The sequence below is a fragment of the Trachypithecus francoisi genome, unplaced genomic scaffold, assembly GCF_009764315.1.
Source record: "Trachypithecus francoisi isolate TF-2019V2 unplaced genomic scaffold, Tfra_2.0 Lachesis_group5, whole genome shotgun sequence".
Classification (NCBI taxonomy): Eukaryota; Metazoa; Chordata; class Mammalia; order Primates; family Cercopithecidae; genus Trachypithecus; species Trachypithecus francoisi.
Genome location: NW_022681470.1, coordinates 148,062,522 through 148,082,545, shown reverse-complemented (window position 1 = coordinate 148,082,545; position 20,024 = coordinate 148,062,522). Strand labels below are relative to the sequence as shown.

General features: G+C 60.7%; 1 protein-coding gene across 1 annotated transcript in view; it reads right to left on the bottom strand.

Annotated features, from left to right (window-relative positions):
* Window positions 1–689: 689 nt before the first annotated feature.
* Window positions 690–20,024, bottom strand: part of REXO1 (RNA exonuclease 1 homolog) — a 33,402-nt gene continuing 14,067 nt past the window's right edge. The window contains 16 exon segments of the mRNA XM_033199899.1: window positions 690–1,603; window positions 1,674–1,794; window positions 1,880–2,018; window positions 2,147–2,262; window positions 2,674–2,784; window positions 3,159–3,232; window positions 3,933–4,046; window positions 4,156–4,293; window positions 4,423–4,536; window positions 5,306–5,429; window positions 5,636–5,767; window positions 7,541–7,704; window positions 9,618–9,831; window positions 11,501–11,605; window positions 12,603–12,715; window positions 12,718–14,346. Of these exon segments, the coding sequence (XP_033055790.1) occupies window positions 1,515–1,603; window positions 1,674–1,794; window positions 1,880–2,018; window positions 2,147–2,262; window positions 2,674–2,784; window positions 3,159–3,232; window positions 3,933–4,046; window positions 4,156–4,293; window positions 4,423–4,536; window positions 5,306–5,429; window positions 5,636–5,767; window positions 7,541–7,704; window positions 9,618–9,831; window positions 11,501–11,605; window positions 12,603–12,715; window positions 12,718–14,346 (3,497 nt within the window). The 3' untranslated portion in view covers window positions 690–1,514.

Genomic DNA, 20,024 nt, shown 5'->3' with positions numbered 1-20,024 from the left:
CCCCCACGTCCTCATCTGGGGCCCCATGCCCTTGGCCTTGCCCTTCAGCAGAAGCCCAAGACCAGGGTGGCAGGAAACCCCCTCTAGGCAACCTGCCCTCAACTGCTGGGTCCTGTGCCGTGAGGCTCTGAATTCACTTCTTCTACTTCAAGTGAATAAAAAGTGGGCCCTAAACACCCCTGGGCCTCCCATTCCCAAATGGGGTCCCGATGCAACCAAGGTTGCCTGGAGCCATGCGTGCACCGCACGATGTGTGGCATTTCCTGGCAAGGGCGGAGCAGCTTTCCGTGTCTGCGCTCCATCCCTTCGACGGGCAACACGCAGTGGCTCCCAGTCTCTGTAACCCCCTCTGACCGTCAGTATGTGGCCCCTAGCCCTGGGCGAGGTGGAGAGGGAAGCCAGCTCCGTGCACAGGGCCCAGCTCCATGTAGGGCTGGGGACACTGCCCCCTGTCCGAGTGGCACTAAAAGCTGCAGAATGGTGGCCCCACGATCTGGGGCTGGAACTGGGACCCCACAGCAGGTGTGGCCCAACCCTGAGGGAGCCAGCACTGGGCCAGCTTTTGTGAGGGAAAGTTTCGCGGTTTTCTCTGCGTCGGTGGGAAGAGAATCAGTCCCAGCTGTAGGGACAGTGACCTTCCCGGGGCACATGCAGAGGCCTCACCAGGCACCAAGACCAGGACCAGCAAATCTAAAATCCATACAAACATTTATTCTGTCCCTGCCTGGAGGTGACGAGGGGGGGGTCCGGAGAGCCCTGCAGAGGAGGACAGGGCTCTGGCGGGAAGACAGTGTCCAGACGCCTGTGGGCTCCATCCAGACCGCAGGCCCTGGGGCTAATGAGGGGCCGGCTGGGTTCTCAGAGGTCACGGAGTGCAGGGGTGGGGCGGCGAGTGGTGGAAGCCGGCGCCCCGAAGACAGGCCAGCCCCTGGAGCATGGAGGCGGGTCCAGCCCATGCTGCGCTGAGTGTGGCCCTGGCTGGGCCCCACTGGGGTCTGTCCCACCCCCACCCCCCAGGAGGGAAGGCAGCAGGCCCGCTCTTCCCGGTGGGAAAGGTGCTGTGCAAGTCATCAGGTTTAAATTAAAAATAATAAAAATAACAATACAAAATAAAAAAAAGACTGTCTCAAACAAACCCGGGACAAGCCCGCCCCGCGACCCATGTGAGGAGCAGAGGTGCCAGCCACCACTTGGGAGGGAGTGAGGGCCTGGCCGGAGGGGCAGGAGGGGCTGCGGGCTGATGGGGGGCGGGCTCTGTCTCTGGTCGCTGTCAGCAGCAATTCTAGAGACGCCAGAAGGCTGGGGGCAGAGGGTGGGGACGGGCGGAGGGGTGCACAGGATGTGAGTGGGGATGGGCTGGCCTGGGCGTTCTCCGGCCGCCAGCTTGTCCCGCTGCTCTGGGCTGCCTCGGCCAGGTGGACGGGTTACCGGAGATTTATTGCACTGTTTTGGAAGAGGCCTGGGGCTAAGGACCAGCGGGGCGGCAGGAGAGGCGGGTGGGAGGCGGGCAGGCGTCATCGCTTGGTCTTGGCGTCTTCTCGAACCTTCCAGATCACCAGGTGCATGCAGGCGCCGGCGTCCTCGCTGGAGCTGTGCCCGTCCACTGCGGGGCAGATGCGGTGAGCACCCTGCTCCTGCGTAGGGATGGCCCCAGGGCAGGTGCTGGCACTCACCATTGTCCTGGATGATCTGTCTGAGGTAGTCGGCCATGAGGTTCCGCAGGGACCGCTTGTAGGGGAGGCCCAGGCGGTGGGGGAAGAGCACAGACGTGTCCACCACGGTGCTGTGGATGACCTGTGGGCAGCGGCAGAGGTTAGTGCACGTGGGGCCTGCGCAGGTTCTGCTGGAGAACCGCGAGGGACCCGGGCTGGCAGGGCACCTTCAGAGCCAAGAGGTCACTCTCCAGGCTGTGTCCGATGAGGATGGTGTCAGCGCTGAACATGCTCAGCAGAACGGCCTGGACGTCACGCAATGTGACGCTTGTGTCAGCAAGGTCAGCCTCCGTCACCCCCGAAAACCTGGGGGAGCAGGCAGGAGGAGCGCCAGGGCTCAGCCTGGAAAGCACTGGCTGGCGGGACGGGGAGGGTGGGTCCCTGGGGAGGAATGGCGGGGAGGGGTCCCGGCTCCCGGGGGGCACTGGCCACACCTGGTGTTGTAGTCCACGATCTCGTTGTCAGGCTTCACAAAGGTGTCGTAAACCACGTGCACGTCCGTGTCGACCACTGTGACGCGCGTCAGCTCCAGGCCGTAGGTGGTGTAGGACTGCGGGCGAGGGACACGCCTCAGACGTGCCCCGGGGACCGGCCTCCCTCCCTCCCGCCCCCTGCCCACCTTCAGGTCTCCAGAGCCCTGCGAGGCAGAGGCAGCAGCCAGAGACTCTGTGGGGCTTCTAGGAGAGGCAGAGTGGGGTTTGACCTCAGCAACCCCCTTTCCCAAAGCCCTCCTGCCTCCCATTCACAGGCAGAGCCAGGGCCCAGTGCCCGGAGGGCTTGGCTGTGCTGGGAAGTATGGGGTCGTTGGTCCAGGGCAGGAGCCACAGGCACCGGTGCTGCGAGAGAAGCCCTCTGAGCACTGGCCGGTAAGCCGGGCCCAGATGGGGCCCAGACGGGGCAGCCGCGCCAGGACAGGTCCTCCCCAATCCTAAACCTGAGGCTGGGCAGAGAATGGCCTCACCATCTCGCAGTCCAGGGCGTAGATCCCTGGGTGGGTGTCTCCTGAGAGCTCTTTCTCAAAGGTCTTCACGAAGCCCTCAAGGCGCTCCTTCCGGCCATCCTGCACGTGTTGCTGGGGGTGGAGAAGGCAGGTGAGGGCGGCTTCGGGGTGCAGTGGGGGCGGGGGTGGCAGCAGCACATCTCTGAGCCCTTCGGGACCGTCCTATCCATCCATCATGCCCGTTCACTGGCTGGGACCCTGGTGAGCAGGTGGGGAAGGGGGCTTGCCAAGAAGACACAGGGAGGACGGCTTCCCAGGATGGGAAGTGGCCAGGGACAGGGCCTGGGGCCTATGGGCACTACGCTCTCTGGGTAACACAGGAAAGGCTGCCCAGGGGCCAAGACCCTGAGCCCAAGACTGTGCTGTGTCCTGAGACCCAAGACCAGCGACGGGGAAGCAGAAGTCTGTTGAGAACAGGCAGAGGGGACCAGAATGCCAGCGCTCACCTTTGCGACCTGGCAGCCTACAGAGCCGGCGGCTGCCGAGCAGCACATGTACTGCGTCTCCCAGCCTCCGGCCACTGCAGGGGACACAGACACACAGTCAGGGCCCGGCCAGGCCCACTCCACAGCCCCCGGGGCACTGACCACACGCATCTGCTGAGTCCTACTAGAGAGTCAAGACTGAGGACAGGAGACCTCAGCCTCTTGCCGGAGCTGGAAGCAGACCAGGCCTCGGCAATAGTCTGGCCGCCGGGACGCCCAGGCCTGGATCCAGGGAAACCAGCGCGCTCTGCAGAGGCCTCTCGGGCAGCGCCGCCTTGGGCAGGACCCTCCAGGTGCCACCGAGGCGATGGCTTTAGGGGCCGCAGCAGGGCTGTGCAAGGCTGGCCATGTGCCCCGAGCATGGCTGTGTGGCTGCCTGGGGGATTGAATGGAACCAGCAGGCCAAGGGTGGGACAAGCCCTCCACTCGTGTGGCCAGCAGCCTCCACATTTCCATGGACCAAGGGCACAGGAAGACAGGGACACAGGGCCTTTCAGGTGGTGGCATTTGAACATTGTCATGGGAAAGCTCTTGTCTTACTTTTGCATAAAGAACGGGTAGAGAAAAAATGAGGCCAAGGGCTAGCCCTGGCTCTGCCCGGAACAGTGAGTCCAGGGACCGTGGGTAGGATGGAGGGCTTGGGTAAGGCCTTACACCAGTTCCGGGGGCCTCAAGGGAGGGCCCCGGTTCCAGGGACCATGGGTGGGACGGGGGAGGGCCCGGGTAAGGCCTTACCCCGGTTCCGGCGCAGCCGTCCCCAGTGGTAGTAACACTCCTCGTCCCGGACACAGCGGCCCGAGGAGGACACAAGGTACTCGGTGCCACAGCGGCAGCAGGTCCTGCAGGAAGCTGTGGGGGGGGCCCGGGTGGAAGCTGAGGCTCACGCTGGGGCCTACGTGCCTGGCCTTGCCCACGTCCTGCACCTGCCCACCTAGGCCGTTGAAGGCCAGCAACTCACAGTCCTTGGGCCTCTTCTCCTCAGCTGTGAAGATGACTGCACCGCCGGGCCGCTCTGGGTGTGGGAAGGGGTAGCCGTTCTCCTTGAGCTGGTCCTGGGTGAGCAGGTACTCCTTGAGGCGGCTGTACAGGGCAGCCCCTGTGGACAGGCACGGTGGTCAGCCCCGGCCTGGGATGGCCCACGGGGTGGTGGACACCACCGGGAAAGGCGGCTGGTGGGGGCCCGCAAGGCAGCATGTGGCAAAGCAGAGGCGGGGCAAGGCCTCACCTTTCAGGTCCTCCACCCGGGGGCTGCTTGGGCGGCTGAGCGAGAAGCTGGTCTTGGTGGCCAACCTGCCCCCCAACACCACCTCGTGGGACACAACCCTGCGGCCACTGGTTTCTGGAAGGAGGGGAGAGGGGGAGGGGAGGAGGGTGTGAACTAGCTGGCTCAGACCCCCACCTCACCTGCTCTCCCACCCGCCCTGCCCTCCTCAGACCTCTGCCTCAACTCCCCCTTTCTGGGACAGTGCCCCACTGACCCTGGGTTCCATCTTGACCCGAACAGGAGAGGCAGACACGTGGTGGGCCAGGGATGCAGGGTTCCGCAGGCCCGGGAGCTGCACGGAAACCCCACACCCGAAGCCTTCGCCCTCTCCCCTCAAGCGAAGGGGGAAGGGCCGGGAAAGCAGCACCGGGGATCTAATGGCTTTTGAGGGCTTTGAGCCTTCTCGGGCCACCCAGCCTGCGACGCCAACCCAGGGCCTCTCCAAGTGCTAATGGAGGCGGGGACGGAGGCGGGGGCCAGTGATGGCTTAATGCAGCCTGGAGAGGCTGCAGTGAAACGCCCAGGTCTCTGCTTTCTTCCTCCCCAGAGCTTAATGCACGGAGCTTCCCAGCCCTGGACCTCCTGCTTTGAAGAGTCTGCTGCGGCTCCATTAGCAGGTGGCCCCTCGGCCCGGAGACCTGACTCGGCAGAGGAAAGTGGCCGACAGCGAGGATGCCAGGGCCAGGCCAGTCCTAGACAGAAGCCTGGGAACCAGGGAGCAGGCGGCCACGCTTTCCTTTTGTCTGAGACTGTGGCTGAGCTCAGGGCTGTGAAGGTCCCAGCTCAGCCCAGCTGCCACCCCAAGGGCAACCCTGAGCCCCCCGCCCCACCCACCAGGACTCACTGCTGAGGCCGGGCACGGCGCTGGGGGCCAGGCCCCTAAGCTTCTTGAGGGTGTTCACGGCCACATTCAGGTAGATGTTCTTGCTGGGGCTGCGGTCATAGGCCACCTTCTCCTCGTTCAGTGCCTGGGGGACACGTGGTGCCCAGCTGAGGCCATGCCTGCCTGGTGCTGGGGAACCCCAGTGGTGGGGTCGCCATGGGGTCAGGGACTTGCATCTCTCCCAGGCAGCTCCAGGTCGCAGCTGCAGCTGAGAGGCTGGGGGATGTCTGGGGACCACCCTGGACCTCTAGTCCTAACCTGGCCGGCCAGACAGGGACTCCAGGACCTCACCTTCTCTATGGCCTCCTGGTTGGAGGTACAGAACTTGAGACACTCCTCGATGAACAGGTTGAGATAGCGCTGGCGGATGACGGTGGGGACTTTGCCCCCAAACTCTTTGGGGATAATGGGTTTCTTTAAACTCTAGAGGGAAGGCAAAAGCAGCCATGGGTGAGGGCCTCGCAGGACCTCCAGCCGGAAACACAGACACGATGCGCCGTGACCACGGCTGGAGGCAACAGTGAGACGCACTGTGACAGATCAGCCTGGCTCCAGTAGGGACAGACACGCCAAGGCAAGACAGGAGTGGCAGGGGAAACTGAGGGCAGGGGGAACTAAGGGCATGGGAAACTGAGGCCATGGGGGCACACGGGAACTTGCTAAACTTTCTGCTCAATTTTCCTAGAAACCTACAGTTACTCAAAAAACGCAGTCTATTTATTAAAAACAAAACAAGGCCAGGCATGGTGGCTCATGCCTATAATCCCAGCACTTTGGGAGGCTGAGGCGGGAGGATCACTGAGGCGGGAGAATCAGCCTGGACAATGGACAACGTGGCAAAACCCTGTCTCTACAAAAGACAAAACAAAATTATTAGCTGGGGTCTGGTGACACAGGCTTGTGGTCCCAGCTACTCAGGAGGCTGATGTGGAAGGATCACTTGAACCCAGGAGGTCCAGGCTGCAGTGAGCCATGATAGTGCCCCTGCACTCCAGCCTGGGCAACAGAGACCCCGTCTCTTTTTTTTTTTTTTTTTTTTTTTTGAGACTGAGTCTGGCTCTGTCACCCAGGCTGGAGTGCAGTGGCGTGATCTCAGCTCACTGCAAGCTCCGCCTCCCGGGTTCACGCCATTCTCCTGCCTCAGCCTCCCGAGTAGCTGGGACTACAGGCGCCTGCCACCTCGCCCGGCTAGTTTTTTGTATTTTTTAGTACAGACAGGGTTTCACCATGTTAGCCAGGATAGTCTCGATCTGGCCTCGTGATCCGCCCGTCTCGGCCTCCCAAAGTGCTGGGATTACAGGCTTGAGCCACGGCGCCCGGCCAAGACCCCGTCTCTTTTTTTTTTTTTTTTTTTTTTTTGAGGCAGAGTCTCGCTCTGTCGCCCGGGCTGGAGTGCAGTGGCCGGATCTCAGCTCACTGCAAGCTCCGCCTCCCGTATTTAGGACATTCTCCTGCCTCAGCCTCCCGAGTAGCTGGGACTACAGGCGCCCGCCACGTCGCCCGGCTAGTTTTTTTTGTATTTTTAGTAGAGACGAGGTTTCACCGTGTTAGCCAGGATGGTCTCGATCTCCTGACCTTGTGATCCGCCCGTCTCGGCCTCCCAAAGTGCTGGGATTACAGGCTTGAGCCACTGCGCCCGGCCGACCCCGTCTCTTAAAAAAAAAAAAAAAAAAACACCAACCAACCAACCAAAAAAAAAAAAAACCACCAGAGCGGCCAGACGTAGTGGTTCATGCCTGTAATCTCAGCACTTTGGGAGGCTGAGGCGGGCAGATCACGAGGTCAGGAGATAGAGACCATCCTGGTGAACATGGTGAAACCCCATCTCTACTAAAAATACAGAAAGTTAGGTGGGCTTGGTGGCGGGCACCTGTAGTCCCAGCTACTCGGGAGGCTGAGGCAGAATGGCGTGAACCTGGGAGGCAGAGCTTGCAGTGAGCCGAGATCGCACCACTGCACTCCAGTCTGGGCAACAGAGCAAGACTCCGTCTCAAAAAAAAAAATAAAAAAAACCACCAGGGCATCAGGAGGGAAGGTGAAGGCTGTACTGCAGTGTGGAGCACGAAGGCCCACAGGGCAGGGGCGAGGCTGGCCCTCCGCAGGCTGCATGTGGCCAGGAGGGGCTAGGCCACCATAAGGCTGGGCCTCGGGGCTTGGTCTGGGGGTGGTGGAACTTGCCAAGACGGGAGGGGCTACCTGTAAGGATGGACTGTGGGCGATTCGCTTAGGGGTGATGGTGGTGGTAGTCTTGGATGCCATCCCCGACAACGTGCGTGTTTTCAGCTGCTGGCCGCCTGGTTCGGGGCCGTTGGAGGGCTGGCTGCCGCTGGACGCGAGGGTCCTCTTGGCACCTGTGGGGACTGGTGGGGCACAGGGGGTGTGGGCACAGTGCAAGTGGCTGCCCATCACCACGTGGCGGAGCACCAGGCAGCCGCGGCCACTCAGCGCCAGCAGCACGTGCATCTCCGCGTGCAGGGAGCCGGGCCAGGGCACGGGGCTGGGACTGCGCAATGACATCAGGCTCTAACTGCCTTCAGGCAAGTCCATCGAGGCAGAGGACACAGGTCAGGCTGTGGAGGCCGCTCAGGCCACGTCAGCGGTGGGGTGGTCCAGGCCTCTGCTACGTGTTCCGACCCCAAGCCCGAGGCATCGATGTCTGAGGGAAAGGCCCTGCTCCAGGACGGAGGACCAGAGGGTCTTGGGCACCCCCACCTGCTCATTGTGACCAGCGGCCTGCCCTGCCCTGCAGCCTCTGTGTTCTGTCTCGTCCTTTGATGAAGTCACAAACCAAAGGGAGGAGGCCAGGCCTGCAGGGGCTGTTTCGGAGGGCTGGTCACACGGGCAGCTGCAACCTGGGCATGTATGTCTGTGTGGCGGGGGGCTTCTGGACTAGGGGCTCGGCACCGACCCAGGAAGGGGAGCTGTGGGCGGGGACATCTGGCCCTACTCTCAGAGCAACATCCCTCGAAACGCCATCTGGCCCCGGAAGGTGCAAGGGAGGCAGGCTGAGTCTGCTCATGCTACCGCGGGCCGCCCAGGAAGGAAGCAGGCTGCCCGCCAGGCTGGCACGCGCCTCTTGCAGTGGAGGATTTGCCCTTCAGGAATGGATAGAGACCCTCCAGGCTCCCTCGGCCACACGCTGGGGGCGAGCACAGGCAGCCACAGGAGTCCTCCAAGCCAGGTGAGCCTGCCCTGTGGCACTGCCAGCACTTGGGACGCCAGACTCGCTTCAGGCAGTGAGCCCCGAGGGCACTGTGACAGCTCAGCACCCACCACGGACCAGCCACAGGACAACCACGAGCACGCAGTCACCGACGCAAGTGTGTGGGGTCCTGGGATCAGCCCAACTCAGTCATTTCCCTTCTCTGGGGCTAAGGTCTCAGACGTGAGGGGCTCTGGGGAGGGGAGGTCAGAGTGGCCTGGAGAGTTTTCCCTAAGGAAGGCCTCAGTCCGGGTCCAGCACAGGAGGGCGGGGGATCCATGGGGTCTGCAGGGGGATCACCGGGGCTGGCCCTAAGGCCCTCTGGCCAGCGCCAGGGAGGCAGGGTCTCCAAACCAGCAGGCTGCTCAGAGTGGTCCTTGGACAGCAGCCATGCCCTCCCAGGGAGCTTGCCAGACACAAAGGTCCTTTCCCAGCCTCTAGACCAGAACCTGCATTTTTTAGGAGCTTTCTGGGGGACCCTCATCTGTGACTTGCCTCTAGCGATACTTCCTCGCTCTACAGACACCACTGATGTGAAGATGCAGGAAACAGGACAACCCCCCATGAAGGGTCCTGTCCACCTACCACTGAGGCCTGGCCAGACTTTCCGCAAGACTCTGGGAGGAAGTGCCTCTCGGAGTCAAGGAAGCACAGCCCCGCTCCTGCGAAGACAGTGCTCATTTCCATCAGAGGCCACGCCCCCCACTCATACGCCAGGCAAAGCCACACCTGCAGGAGCCTGCACCCCACCCAATGCCAGGCACCCCGACATGGCTCCCCATTCCCTGGCACCACAGGCTCAAGCCCTGGTTCAGCACAGTCCCCACCAGGCTGCTGGACTCCTAGTAACCCCAGAGCTGGGTCAGGGAAGGAAGGTGCTGGGCCAGGCCTCTTGCACCCCTTAACAGTCGCCATCTCACAGACAGGCAGGCTGAGAGCCCCAAGGAGGGGGCCCAAAGTTGCCCCATGAGCAAACACCACATGGTTCAGGTGAGCTCAGAGACCTCGGGGTGCCCTCTCCTGCCCACATGCCAACGTCCCCTGGCAAAGGCCTCCTGGGTCAGCACTCACCTGCAGCCAGGCGGGGGTTGGGGACATGGGCGATCCTCCTCTTCTCGCCAGGGGCAGAGATGTGGACGGATGGCGGCTTCTCCGCCAGCCTGGGGGGGGCCTGCAGCAAGCTCGCCGATGCCCTCTGCGCCTGCTGGGCCCGCAGGTAGCACACCTCCTGTGCCGTCGGGGGCCGGGCCTGGGGCACCGCAGGACTCCTCCTTGGGGGCTCCGCCTGCATCACCACAAATGCTAAGGCCTGGCAGCACAGCGGGGGCACCTGGAGCAGGCGGCCCCAGGCAGGCTTGGGAGAGGGTGGCTGGAGCTCGGGGGACGGAGGCACCACCTCCTTGGCTACCTTCTGAGCTGCTGGGCACACTAGGGGGAAGCAGCATGGAGCAGTGGTCCTCAATGCCACGTGGCTCCAGGCTCCCCCACTCCATGTCTCCCGGTGCCCAGGCTGTGTCCTCAGCCCTGATAAGGCACGGGTGCGTGGGACTACCCCGATTAGACTGGCACTCCAATCCAATGCCACTACACCTAATCTTCCTCAAAGCCCCTCCTCTGGGGAGGCTCTGGGACTGGATCAACTTGGACTCTCCTGGCTGCTGGCCTGGGAGCCAGGCTCTCTTTCCCGCACTGCCTCGCTGCGTCTGCACAGGGGCCTGACAAGCGCTACTGTCTCCGGGCTACAGAGGACACTGGGGCTCAGAGCTGGACAACTGGCCCAGGCCGCACACGGCGCAGCAGGCAGTCTGCGAGAGGTCACCTGGGGCTGCTGTCCCTGCTCTGACCCCCGCCCCAGCACTGTGGGCGATCTAACAGGAAGGGGCAGGAGCCAGTTCTCTCTGGGACTCGGGCAGCGTCAAAGATAAGGTGTCTTCAAAAAGCTCATGGAAAACGTGTACTGTGACGAAACTTGTATGGATTTCAAGTTTTTTGACCCAAAATAAACTGATACTAACTTGACGTAACATGTCTGAACCAGACGGAGTTTGAGGCACTAAAAAAAGTAAGACATCAGTTAGAACAGAGCCTCAGTCAGAGCAACAGGAGTTCTGCTAAAATCGAAGCGAATGTTAAGCATCAAATTTATGGTGAAACTTGGGTGGAAGAACGAATGGGGAGATCACTGATGCTTTACAAAAGCAAATCTCGTGATCAGTGAGCGGATCATGAGATCAAGAGTTCGACACCAGACTGGCCAACATGGTGAAACCCCATCTCTACTAGAGATACAAAAATTAGCCTGGTGTGGTGGTGGGCACCTGTAATCCCAGGTACTTGGGAGGCTGAGGCAGGAAAATCGCTTGAGCCCGGGAGATGGAGGTTGCAGTGAGTGGAGATCGCGCCACTGCACTCCAGCCTGGGTGACAGAGCAAGACTCCATCTCAAAAAAAAAAAAAAAAAAAAAACAGAGGGATGAAGCTGGGTGCGGTGGTGCACACCTGTAATCCCAACACTGGGAGGCCGAGGCAGGAGGATCACTTGAGGTCAGGAGTTGGAAGACCAGCCTGGGTGACAGAGCAAGACCCCCTTATTTTTTATAATTTTTTTTTTTTTTTGGAGACAGAGTCTTGCTCTGTTACCCAGACGGGAGTGCAGTGGTGCAATCTTGGCTATTGTAACCTCTGCCTCCTGAGTTCAAGCGATTCTCCTGCCTCAGCCTCCCTGGTAGCTGGGATTACAGGCACCTGCCACCACGCCCAGCTAATTTTTGTATTTTTAGTAGAGACGGGGTTTTGCCATGTTGGCCAGGCTGGTCTTGAACTCCTGACCTCAGGTGATCCACCCACCTCGGCCTCCCAAAATGCTGGGATTACAGGCATGAGCCACCAAGCCCGGCCAACCCTGTCTTTAAAATATAAAAAGGCCCCTGCTGGCCTGGCCTCTGCAGACCTTACCTCCTGGCCTTGCTTGGAAAGGTGGGAGATCCTCCTCTTCTGCCCGGGGAACAGAGTGGTCAGACCCGAAAGCCCCTTCTCCTCGATTTTCTCTTCCTTGGGGGGCTAACACACACGTCCGTCCGTCAGCATGGGTCTGCCCTCCCCACCAACACCAACACACCCCAACCTCAAACCGCCCCCGGCAAGTGGGGAACGGCATAGCCCAGCCCCCAGGCACAGCAGCTGAGGGATCAGGGCCACCAGTCCCTGGGCTGTGTGTGGGTGCAGTTGGGGTGGGGGGGCAGCGGGCAGGTGTCCCACGTTCTGCAGACGCCCAAGGCTACCTCTCCTGTGCGCCCAGGGCCCCGGCTTGGAGACCCCAGGCCGCAGAGTGAAAGCACACTGGGAAAGTGAGGCCCCAGGGCGAGCCAGCTGCGCGCGCTGAGCACTTGGGCTCAGTCTGTGTGGAGCGAGCTCCCCCTGGTGGCCAATGTGGAGACACTGGGCCAGGAGACCCAGGGGTCCAGAGCTGGCCCAGGAATGCAAGAGCGCCGCACACTAGGGGTAGGGAGGATGGAGGGGAGGAGAGAGGGGCAGGAGGGAATGAGGAGGGGACAAGGAGAGGAGACAGAGGAGCTGGAAGAGAAGAGATAGAGATGGGGGTGGGAAGGGAAGGGAGAAGAGAGGGAGAAGGGAGGAAAGGGGAGAAGAGGGGAGGGGAGAGGGGCTAGAAGGGTGTGCCGGAGGTGGGTTCCCCTGAGGTGGGTGGGTGGGCCAATATCCCCCTGCCGGTCAGTGGGAACAGATTGTGTGCACATGGCCACAGGAGCCTGGCTGGGGGCCCGGGGCCAGCAACCGCTCTGGGTGTGTGAGGGGCAACAGGGCCGCCCGGGCACTCCTGAGCTCCTGAGATTTCAACAGGCTCAGGGGCCAGCACGGAGGAGCTGCCTCCACCCCATGCCTCTGAGCCAGCTGGAAACCACTTCGGACAGAACATCCCTCACCAGGCCCTGGGTTCTGCCTCGCCTGAGCCCAGCCCGAACACCCGTGCCCTCACCTGCCAGGCTGGCCGGCCTCTGTCCTCCGCCCCTAAGCCCAGCCCGGGCACCCGTGCCCTCACCTGCCGGGCCAGCCGGCCTCTGTCCTCCGCCTTGACGCTGGTGGACTCGTTGAAGATGCGCAGGCACTCCTCCATGGGGTCCGAGTCAAAGTCCACCTCCTTCTCCAGGGCGAGTAGTCCACATCCACCCCCGTGCTGGAGGAGGACGAAGAGGAGGAAGACGGTGCGGGGGAGGGGGGCGGGGAGGCCTTGAGCCGCTTGGGCGGCCCCCGCGCCTCCGGGAAGCCCAGGCTGGAGTCCGAGTCAGAGTCTGAGTCTGAGCTGAGGCTGGGGAGGGCAGGGGGCCACACGCTCGGCACCCCTGGCCCTGCAGCCTCGTCCTCACTCTCATCTCCAAAGAGGTCGGCGTGGCTCAGGGCCCGCTTCTTCAGTTTGGGGGCGTCCTGGGAGGCGCCCTCGTCTAGCGAGCGGGCTTTCCGCTCCACCAGCTTCCCCGACGGGGCCTTGGTGCTTTTCCTGTCGGGGAGCTGGAGGGGGCGGGGTGGGCCTCTGCTGGCCACCGGTCGGGAGTCCCCGCTTGTGGGGCTCGGCCGCCGCGCTGGCCGGTCAGGCCGTCCTTTCCCTGAGCTGGCCACAGGAGTGGCCGAAGATGGCTTCTTCTTGGTCCCTTCCGGTCGCTCTGCCTTGCGCCGGGGGCTGCTGGCCTGCGGGCCCTTCTTGTCCGCACGGGGCTTCTCTGCAGGCCGCCCTCGGCCCTTATCCTTGGTCTTGTCCTTCCTCTGGGTCCCATCTTTGCAGCTGGGGGCAGGTGGGGTCCCGCTTTTTTTCTTCTTGGGTTTTCCCTCCTTGGGGCAGCCCCCATCCTGTGAGGCCTGGACCTGGGCTGGGGAGCCAGGCTTGGCTGGGGGTGGCTGGAAGTCCCCCACGTCGCACTGCACGGCCGTCTCCTTGGTCTCCCGTAGGCCGCCCCCCTCGGCCTCCAGGCCCTCTTTGGAGGGTGGCTGCCCGGTGGCCTTGCTCTCAGGGTCAGCCCTGGCTTTGGGGGTGCTGGCCGTGGTGGGCTCGCTACCTGGGGCTGTGGTAGCCTCATCTTCTGAGTCTGAGAACCTCGCATCGCAGCTGCTGAAGGGGTCACAGGGTTTTTTGGGAGCAGGGGTGTGGGGCTCGCTGCTGCGGGGGCCCCGGGGTCGCTTGGCAGCCCGCTCGTCCCGGGAGCTGGCCCTGCTGAGGTGCCGGGCTGAGTAGTTGGAGAGAGGGTCATACTCCAGGTCTGTGGGTGGCCTGGAGTTGTCCACCACATACTTGCCACTGGGAACAGGGCGGCTATGCCGCCGGGGCTGGCTCACAGCCTTGGGGACGTATTCCAGGGCACCACCGCCCCCTCCGCCTCTGCCCTGACCCCTGTCCAGGGACGCCAGCAGGTACTTGCTGCCCGACTCGGCAGGGGTGGCCAGCGGGGTGGGCTGGTAGCCGGTATTGGGACTTAACAGGCCGTGGCTGCTGGGGCTGTAGTCAAAGGCCAGGGGGAAGGCATCCTCGTCCAGGCCCACGGTGGGGCTGGCGTTGGGGCCACAGGGCGCCAGGGCGGGGGCCTCGGCGGCGCGGTGCTCACGGGCCGTCTCTAGCAGCTCCCGGTAGCGCCGCTGCTCCAGCTCCACCTCACTGCGCACGGCCTCAATGGCCTGGTTGACCAGCTCCAACTCCAGCACGTCCGGGCGCGGCTCCTCCCCCAGGCCCAGGGTGCCATTCTCCCTCTGTGAGGGGGGTTTGGGCAGCTCGGGGTTGTAGGGGTCATAACCCAGTCCTGAAGGGAAGAGAGAGCATAGCCATGACCAGCCTGCCAGAGAGGAGCCTGCAGCGTGGGGGCGGCCCCGGCCTCAAACTGCAGGGAAGAGAAGAGACCCGCCTCTGAAACCCATCGTGCACTGGCGCCCGCCAAGGCTCTGGGGTGCCCAGCTGGGTGCAGACCATGGTGCCATCTCAGGCCCTGTGCAGGGCCCCGCCCTGCCCCTGACTGATGGGCGCTGGATGGACCTGGGCTGTGTGACACACAGCTCCATGGGTCCTGGAGGCTCCCTCACACAGCTCATGGAATGTACACAATGACCATGGTGGGGTGGACACTCGACAGGCTGGAACTCCCTGGGGCAGGCGAGTGTGGAGCTCCCAGCATTCAGGGTGCTGGGCTGAGGCAGGACTGGAATGGGCTGACAACCACAGCCTGATGGTGGACACAGGCGAGCCCTTCCTCGGCCAACACAGCCCCACCCAGCCAGCAGTGTGCCTGCGGTGTGGCAATGGTGCACCTGCAGTGTGGCTGTGGTATGCCTGCAGTGTGGTGGTGGTGTGCCTGCGGTATGGCAGCAGTGTGGCGGTGGTGTGTCTGTGGTGTGGCAGTGGTGTGGCTGCGGTGTGCCCGCGGTGTGGCAGTGGTGTGGCTGTGGTGTGCCATGTGGCAGTGACGTGGCTGTGGTGTGGCAGTGTGCCTGCAGTGTGGCAGCAGTGTGGCAGTGGTGTGGCTGCGGTGTGGCAGTAGCGTCGCAGTGGTGTGCCTGCGGTGTGGCGGTGCGGCAGTGGTGTGGCAATGGTGTGGCAGTGGTGTGGCTGTGGTGTGCCATGTGGCAGTGGCGTGGCTGTGGTGTGGCAGTGTGCCTGCGGTGTGCCTGCAGTGTGGCAGTGGCGTGGCAGTGGCGTGGCAGTGGTGTGGCTGTGGTGTGGCAGTCATGTGCCATATGCCCGGCGGGGGTGAGCTCAGGGCTCTGTCCCACAGGCTTTCTTGCCTCTAGGAACATTCACTGGGCTGTGCCTGTCCTACAGAAACGGAGATCACAGAAGTGGCCATGGCTAAGCAGGGCCGGGGGGATGGGGACATGCCCAGTTGATGGGCCACCCTGCAAAATCCACAGTAAGACTGTTTTTTTTTTTTTTTGAGACAGTCTCTCTGCCGTCCAAGCTTGAGTACTAGTAGTGGTGCGATCTTAGCTCCCTGCAACCTCTATCTCCCAGGTTCAAGCAACCCTCCCGCCTCAGCCTCCCAAGTAGCTGGGATTACAGGTGCCCACCTCAGACTCCTGAGCAGCTGGGATCACAGGTGCCCGCCACCAGCCTCCCGAGTAGCTGGGATTACAGGCGCCCATCACCAGACTCCCAAATAGCTGGGATTACAGGCGTGTGCCACCACACCCAGCTAATTTTTGTATTTTTAGTAGAAACGGGGTTTCACCATGTTGGCCAGGATGGTCTCGATCTCCTGACCTCAAGTGATCCACTACACCTGGCCTACTTTAAATAAATTTTTTTCTTTCTTTTTTTTTATGATATGGAGTCTCGCTCTGTCGCCCAGGCTGGAGTGCAGTGGCGCGATCTCAGCTCACTGCAAGCTACGCTTCCCAGGTTTATGCCATTCTCCTGCCTCAGCCTCCCGAGTAGCTGGGACCACAGGTGCCCGCCACCTCGCCCGGCTAGTTTTTTGTATTTTTTAGTAGAGATGGTGTTTCACCATATTAGCCAGGATGGTCTCAACCTCCTGACCTCGTGATCCGCCCGCCTCAGCCTCCCAAAGTGCTGGGATTACAGGCTTGAGCCACCGCGCCTGGCCAAATAAATTTTTTAATTTTAAAATTTTTTGTAGCTGGGCGCGGTGGCTCAGGCCTGTAACCCCACCCAACATTTTGGGAGGCCAAGGCAGGTGGATCACCTGAGGTCAGGAGTTCGAGACCAGCCTGAGCAACATGCAGAAATCCCGTCTCTACTAAAAATACAAAATTAGCCAGGTGTGGTGGCTCATGCCTGTAGTCCCAGCTACTCAAGAGGCTGAGGCAGGAGAATCGGAGAAAACTCGGGAGGCGGAGGTTGCAGTGAGCCGAGATCATGCCATTGCACTCCAGCCTGGGCAACAAGAGCAAAACTCCATCTCAAAAAAAAAAAATTGTACAGGTGGGATCTCACCATGTCGGCCAGGCTGGCTTTGAACTCCTAGACTCAAGCAATCCTCCAACCTCAGCCTCCAAGATAGCTGTGACTATAGGCACGAGCTGCTGTGCCCTGCTTAAAGCACCCGGCTGAACTGTCTTCCCGGGGGGCAGCTGGGAACACGTGACTTGTATGTTATTCACGTGGCTCCAGGGCACATTCTAGGAGACCCTCACCACCTCAGTGCCACCCACGTCAGCACAGAAGTCGGAACCAGAGGAACCTCACGTGGGGACAGGCTGAAGGAGTCTGAAGAAAACAAGAGCAAGTGGAGCCCAATATTCCAGCGAAGGAATAAAAACCAAGTTCAAATATTTACTCCAGAAACTCAGAAGTTGACCATTAGAAATTCTACTGAGCACGGCCAGGCGCAGCAGCCCACGCTGATCATCTCAGCGCTTTGGGAGGCCGAGGCGGGAGGACACTGCTTGAGCTCAGGAGTTTAAGACCAGCCTGGATGACACAGATCCCATCTCTTAAAAAAATGCTTAGAAATAAGCTGAGCATGGTGACGCACACCTGTGGTCCTGGCTACGTGGGAGGCTGAAGTGGGAGAATCACTTGAGCCAGGGGCTCGAGGCTGCAGTGAGCCGGGACTGTGCTTCTGCACTCTGGCCTGGGCAACAAAGCAAAACCCCAACTCTTAAAAAAAAAATAAAGTTCCACTGAATGTAATTCCAAAACATCTTGAAACGTCTCTAAAGGTCAATACGTCTGATCCTCTGGAGTTGGCAGGAAACGTGCCAAAGACGCCTGCGTCCTAATTCCTGGAACCTGCAGATGGTACATCCCCTTAGATGGCAAAAGAGGCTCTCGATGGGGTGAAATCTCCCTTGCCTGTCGCTGAGGGGACCATGGACAGGCCGAGATCTCGCAGAGCGGTTTTGCAACCATCCCATGCAGCTTCAACACCACCACCTGGAGACTCAGAATCCTCAGAACCCGTGCCATAGACAGACTGCACAGGGCAGAGGTACAGATGCGTCTGGTGCAGCCTTCACTGCAAAAACACAACAATAAATAACACAGATGACCTAGAGGCCTGAACGCAGGTCACCTGGGGTTAAGGGGGAGGCGTGCGCCCTGCGGGGACCTCCAAGTCACACTGCTACAGGGAAGAAGAGGGGCAAGCAATGTTGCACACTCTTGCCTTTGAAAAGCAACTCCACAAACGCAGCGAGATCAAAGCTTCCAGCAAAGGCGCAGCCAGGCCCACACTAAGCCTGCAGTCCCACCGGGTGCAGGAAATGCAATTTGGCCTTAATTTATGCTGCACCCAATGCCGACTGCCAAGAGGGACGTGAATGCTGACACATGTCCCCAACAGACTGATAAGGAGCAAGCCGTGACACCATGTAGCAAAAGGCAACGGCCCCACGGGAACCTGCCCGCGCCAAGATGCCGCTTGGCTCTGACTTGATTCTGACTGAACATACAGCTTGTCTGAAGGTCAGGCCTCAGGCGTGTTTCTTCCACTCACAAAACCTGCGTGCCCTTCGGCCTACCTGGAGATCGACCCCTACAGCGCGCTAAGACTTCCGTGCAGAGAAATGGCTGGACACAGCCAAGGGGAGGCAGGCACGAGATCTCCCACTGTGGACGGTGCAGAGAACAGCAACAGAACTGGAGGCTTCCCCTAGGGCCCCCACCCACCCCGCCTCGGACCCCAGCAGCCATAGGAAAGAAATGGCTGGCTTCTGCCCCGCGGTGGTTCACACCTGTAATCCCAGCACTGCGGGATGGATCCCGCATCCAGCCAAGGCGGGTGGATCACCTGAGGTCGGGAGTTCAAGACCAGCCTGGCCAACATGGAGAAATCCCGTCTCTGTTAAAAATACAAAATTAGCTGGACATGGTGACCCACGCCTATAATCCTAGCTACTCGGGGGGCTGAGGCAGGAGAATCGCTTGAACCCGGGAGGCGAGATTGAGCCACTGCACTACATTCTGGGCAGTAAGAGCGAAACTCCGTCTCAAAAACAAAACAAAACAAAAACAAAAAACAAAAAGAAAAAAAGAAATGGCTGGTTTCCCAAGCTTCTCCCCCGAGACACACCCACCAGCAGAACAAAAGCCTCCCCAGGCAAGTTCCCATCCTAATCGCTGGGACCCGTGGCCAGGCCCACCTCACTCAGTCAGAGACTGAAGGTGTGACTTGAACGAAGGACCCTAAGGTGGGCGAACATCTTGCGTTATCCGGGGACCCAATGTCCTTGCAGGGTCCTTTAAAGGGGGAGGTGGGAAGGTAAAAGAGAGACCAGAAGAGGTTGTGCTGTGGCTGTGAAGGGGAGGAAGGGGCCCTGAGCCGAGGGAGGCAGGCGCCTCCAGACGCTGGGAAAGGCGGACACTGACTCTCCCCTGCAGCCTCCAGGAGGCCCAGCCCTGCCCACAGCTTGACTTGAGCCCTGCGAGGCTGATTTGGACTTTCGAGCCCAGCGCTGAGACACTGTGCTGCTTGAAGGCCTTGGGGAACAAACGCAGCCTCATTTGGTGATGAAAGTGCAGTGGAGAACATGCTGCCCACTGCCTGTACCTGTGAAGGCGGAAGGCCCCTCCTCTTCCCAGGAACCCTGCAGGGACAGTGGGAGGCCGGGACTCTGAGGCTACGGACGAGGTGGGAGGGCTCACTGCAGGCAGCTGCCGCCTTTCCCTTGAAATCATATCAACATTGTGCCCATTTTAAAGATTACATTTAGGGGCCAGGTGCGGTGGCTCACGCCTGTAATCCCAGCACTTTGGGAGACCGAGGCGCGTGGATCACCAGGTCAGGAGTTCGAGACCATCCTGGCCAACATGGTGAAATCCTGTCTCTACTAAAAATACAAAATTAGCCAGACATGGGGACACGCACCTGTAATCCCAGCTACTCAGGAAGCTGAGGCAGGAGAATCGCTTGAACCCAGGAGGCAGAGGTTGCCGTGAGGCGAGATCACACCACTGCACTCTAGCCTGGCGACAGAGCAAGACTCTGTTTAAAAAAAAAAAAAAAATTACATTTAGGGCCAGGCTTAGTGGCTCAAGCCTGTAATCCCAGCATTTTGGAAGGCCAAGATGAGCGGATTGCTTGAATTCAAGACCAGCCTAGGCAACACGGTGAGACCCCGTCTCTACAAAAAATACAAAAAATTAGCTGGGCATGGTGATTGCGTGCCTGTGGTCCCAGCTACTTGGGAGGCTAAGGTGGGAGGATCTTGAGCCTAGGAGGTCAAAGCTTCAGTGAGCTGTGATCACACCACCACCTTCCAGCCTGGGCAACAGAGCAAGATCCTGTTTCTAAAACAAATAAAATTAAGTAGCATTTAGACAGGACGACAGATCCATGTGTCTGTTCTGGACCACCCAGAACGCTGCGCAACTGTGCGCAGAGCATGAGGTACGGTCAGGCAGGGGAACATCACAGAAGCCACAGATGGGGCAGCCAGGCTCTTCTTTGCCTGTGCCATGCCACAGCTGAGGCATTTCCAGGAAACGTCACCCCACGTGCCCAGCAGGCGCAGAGGGGCCCACTCT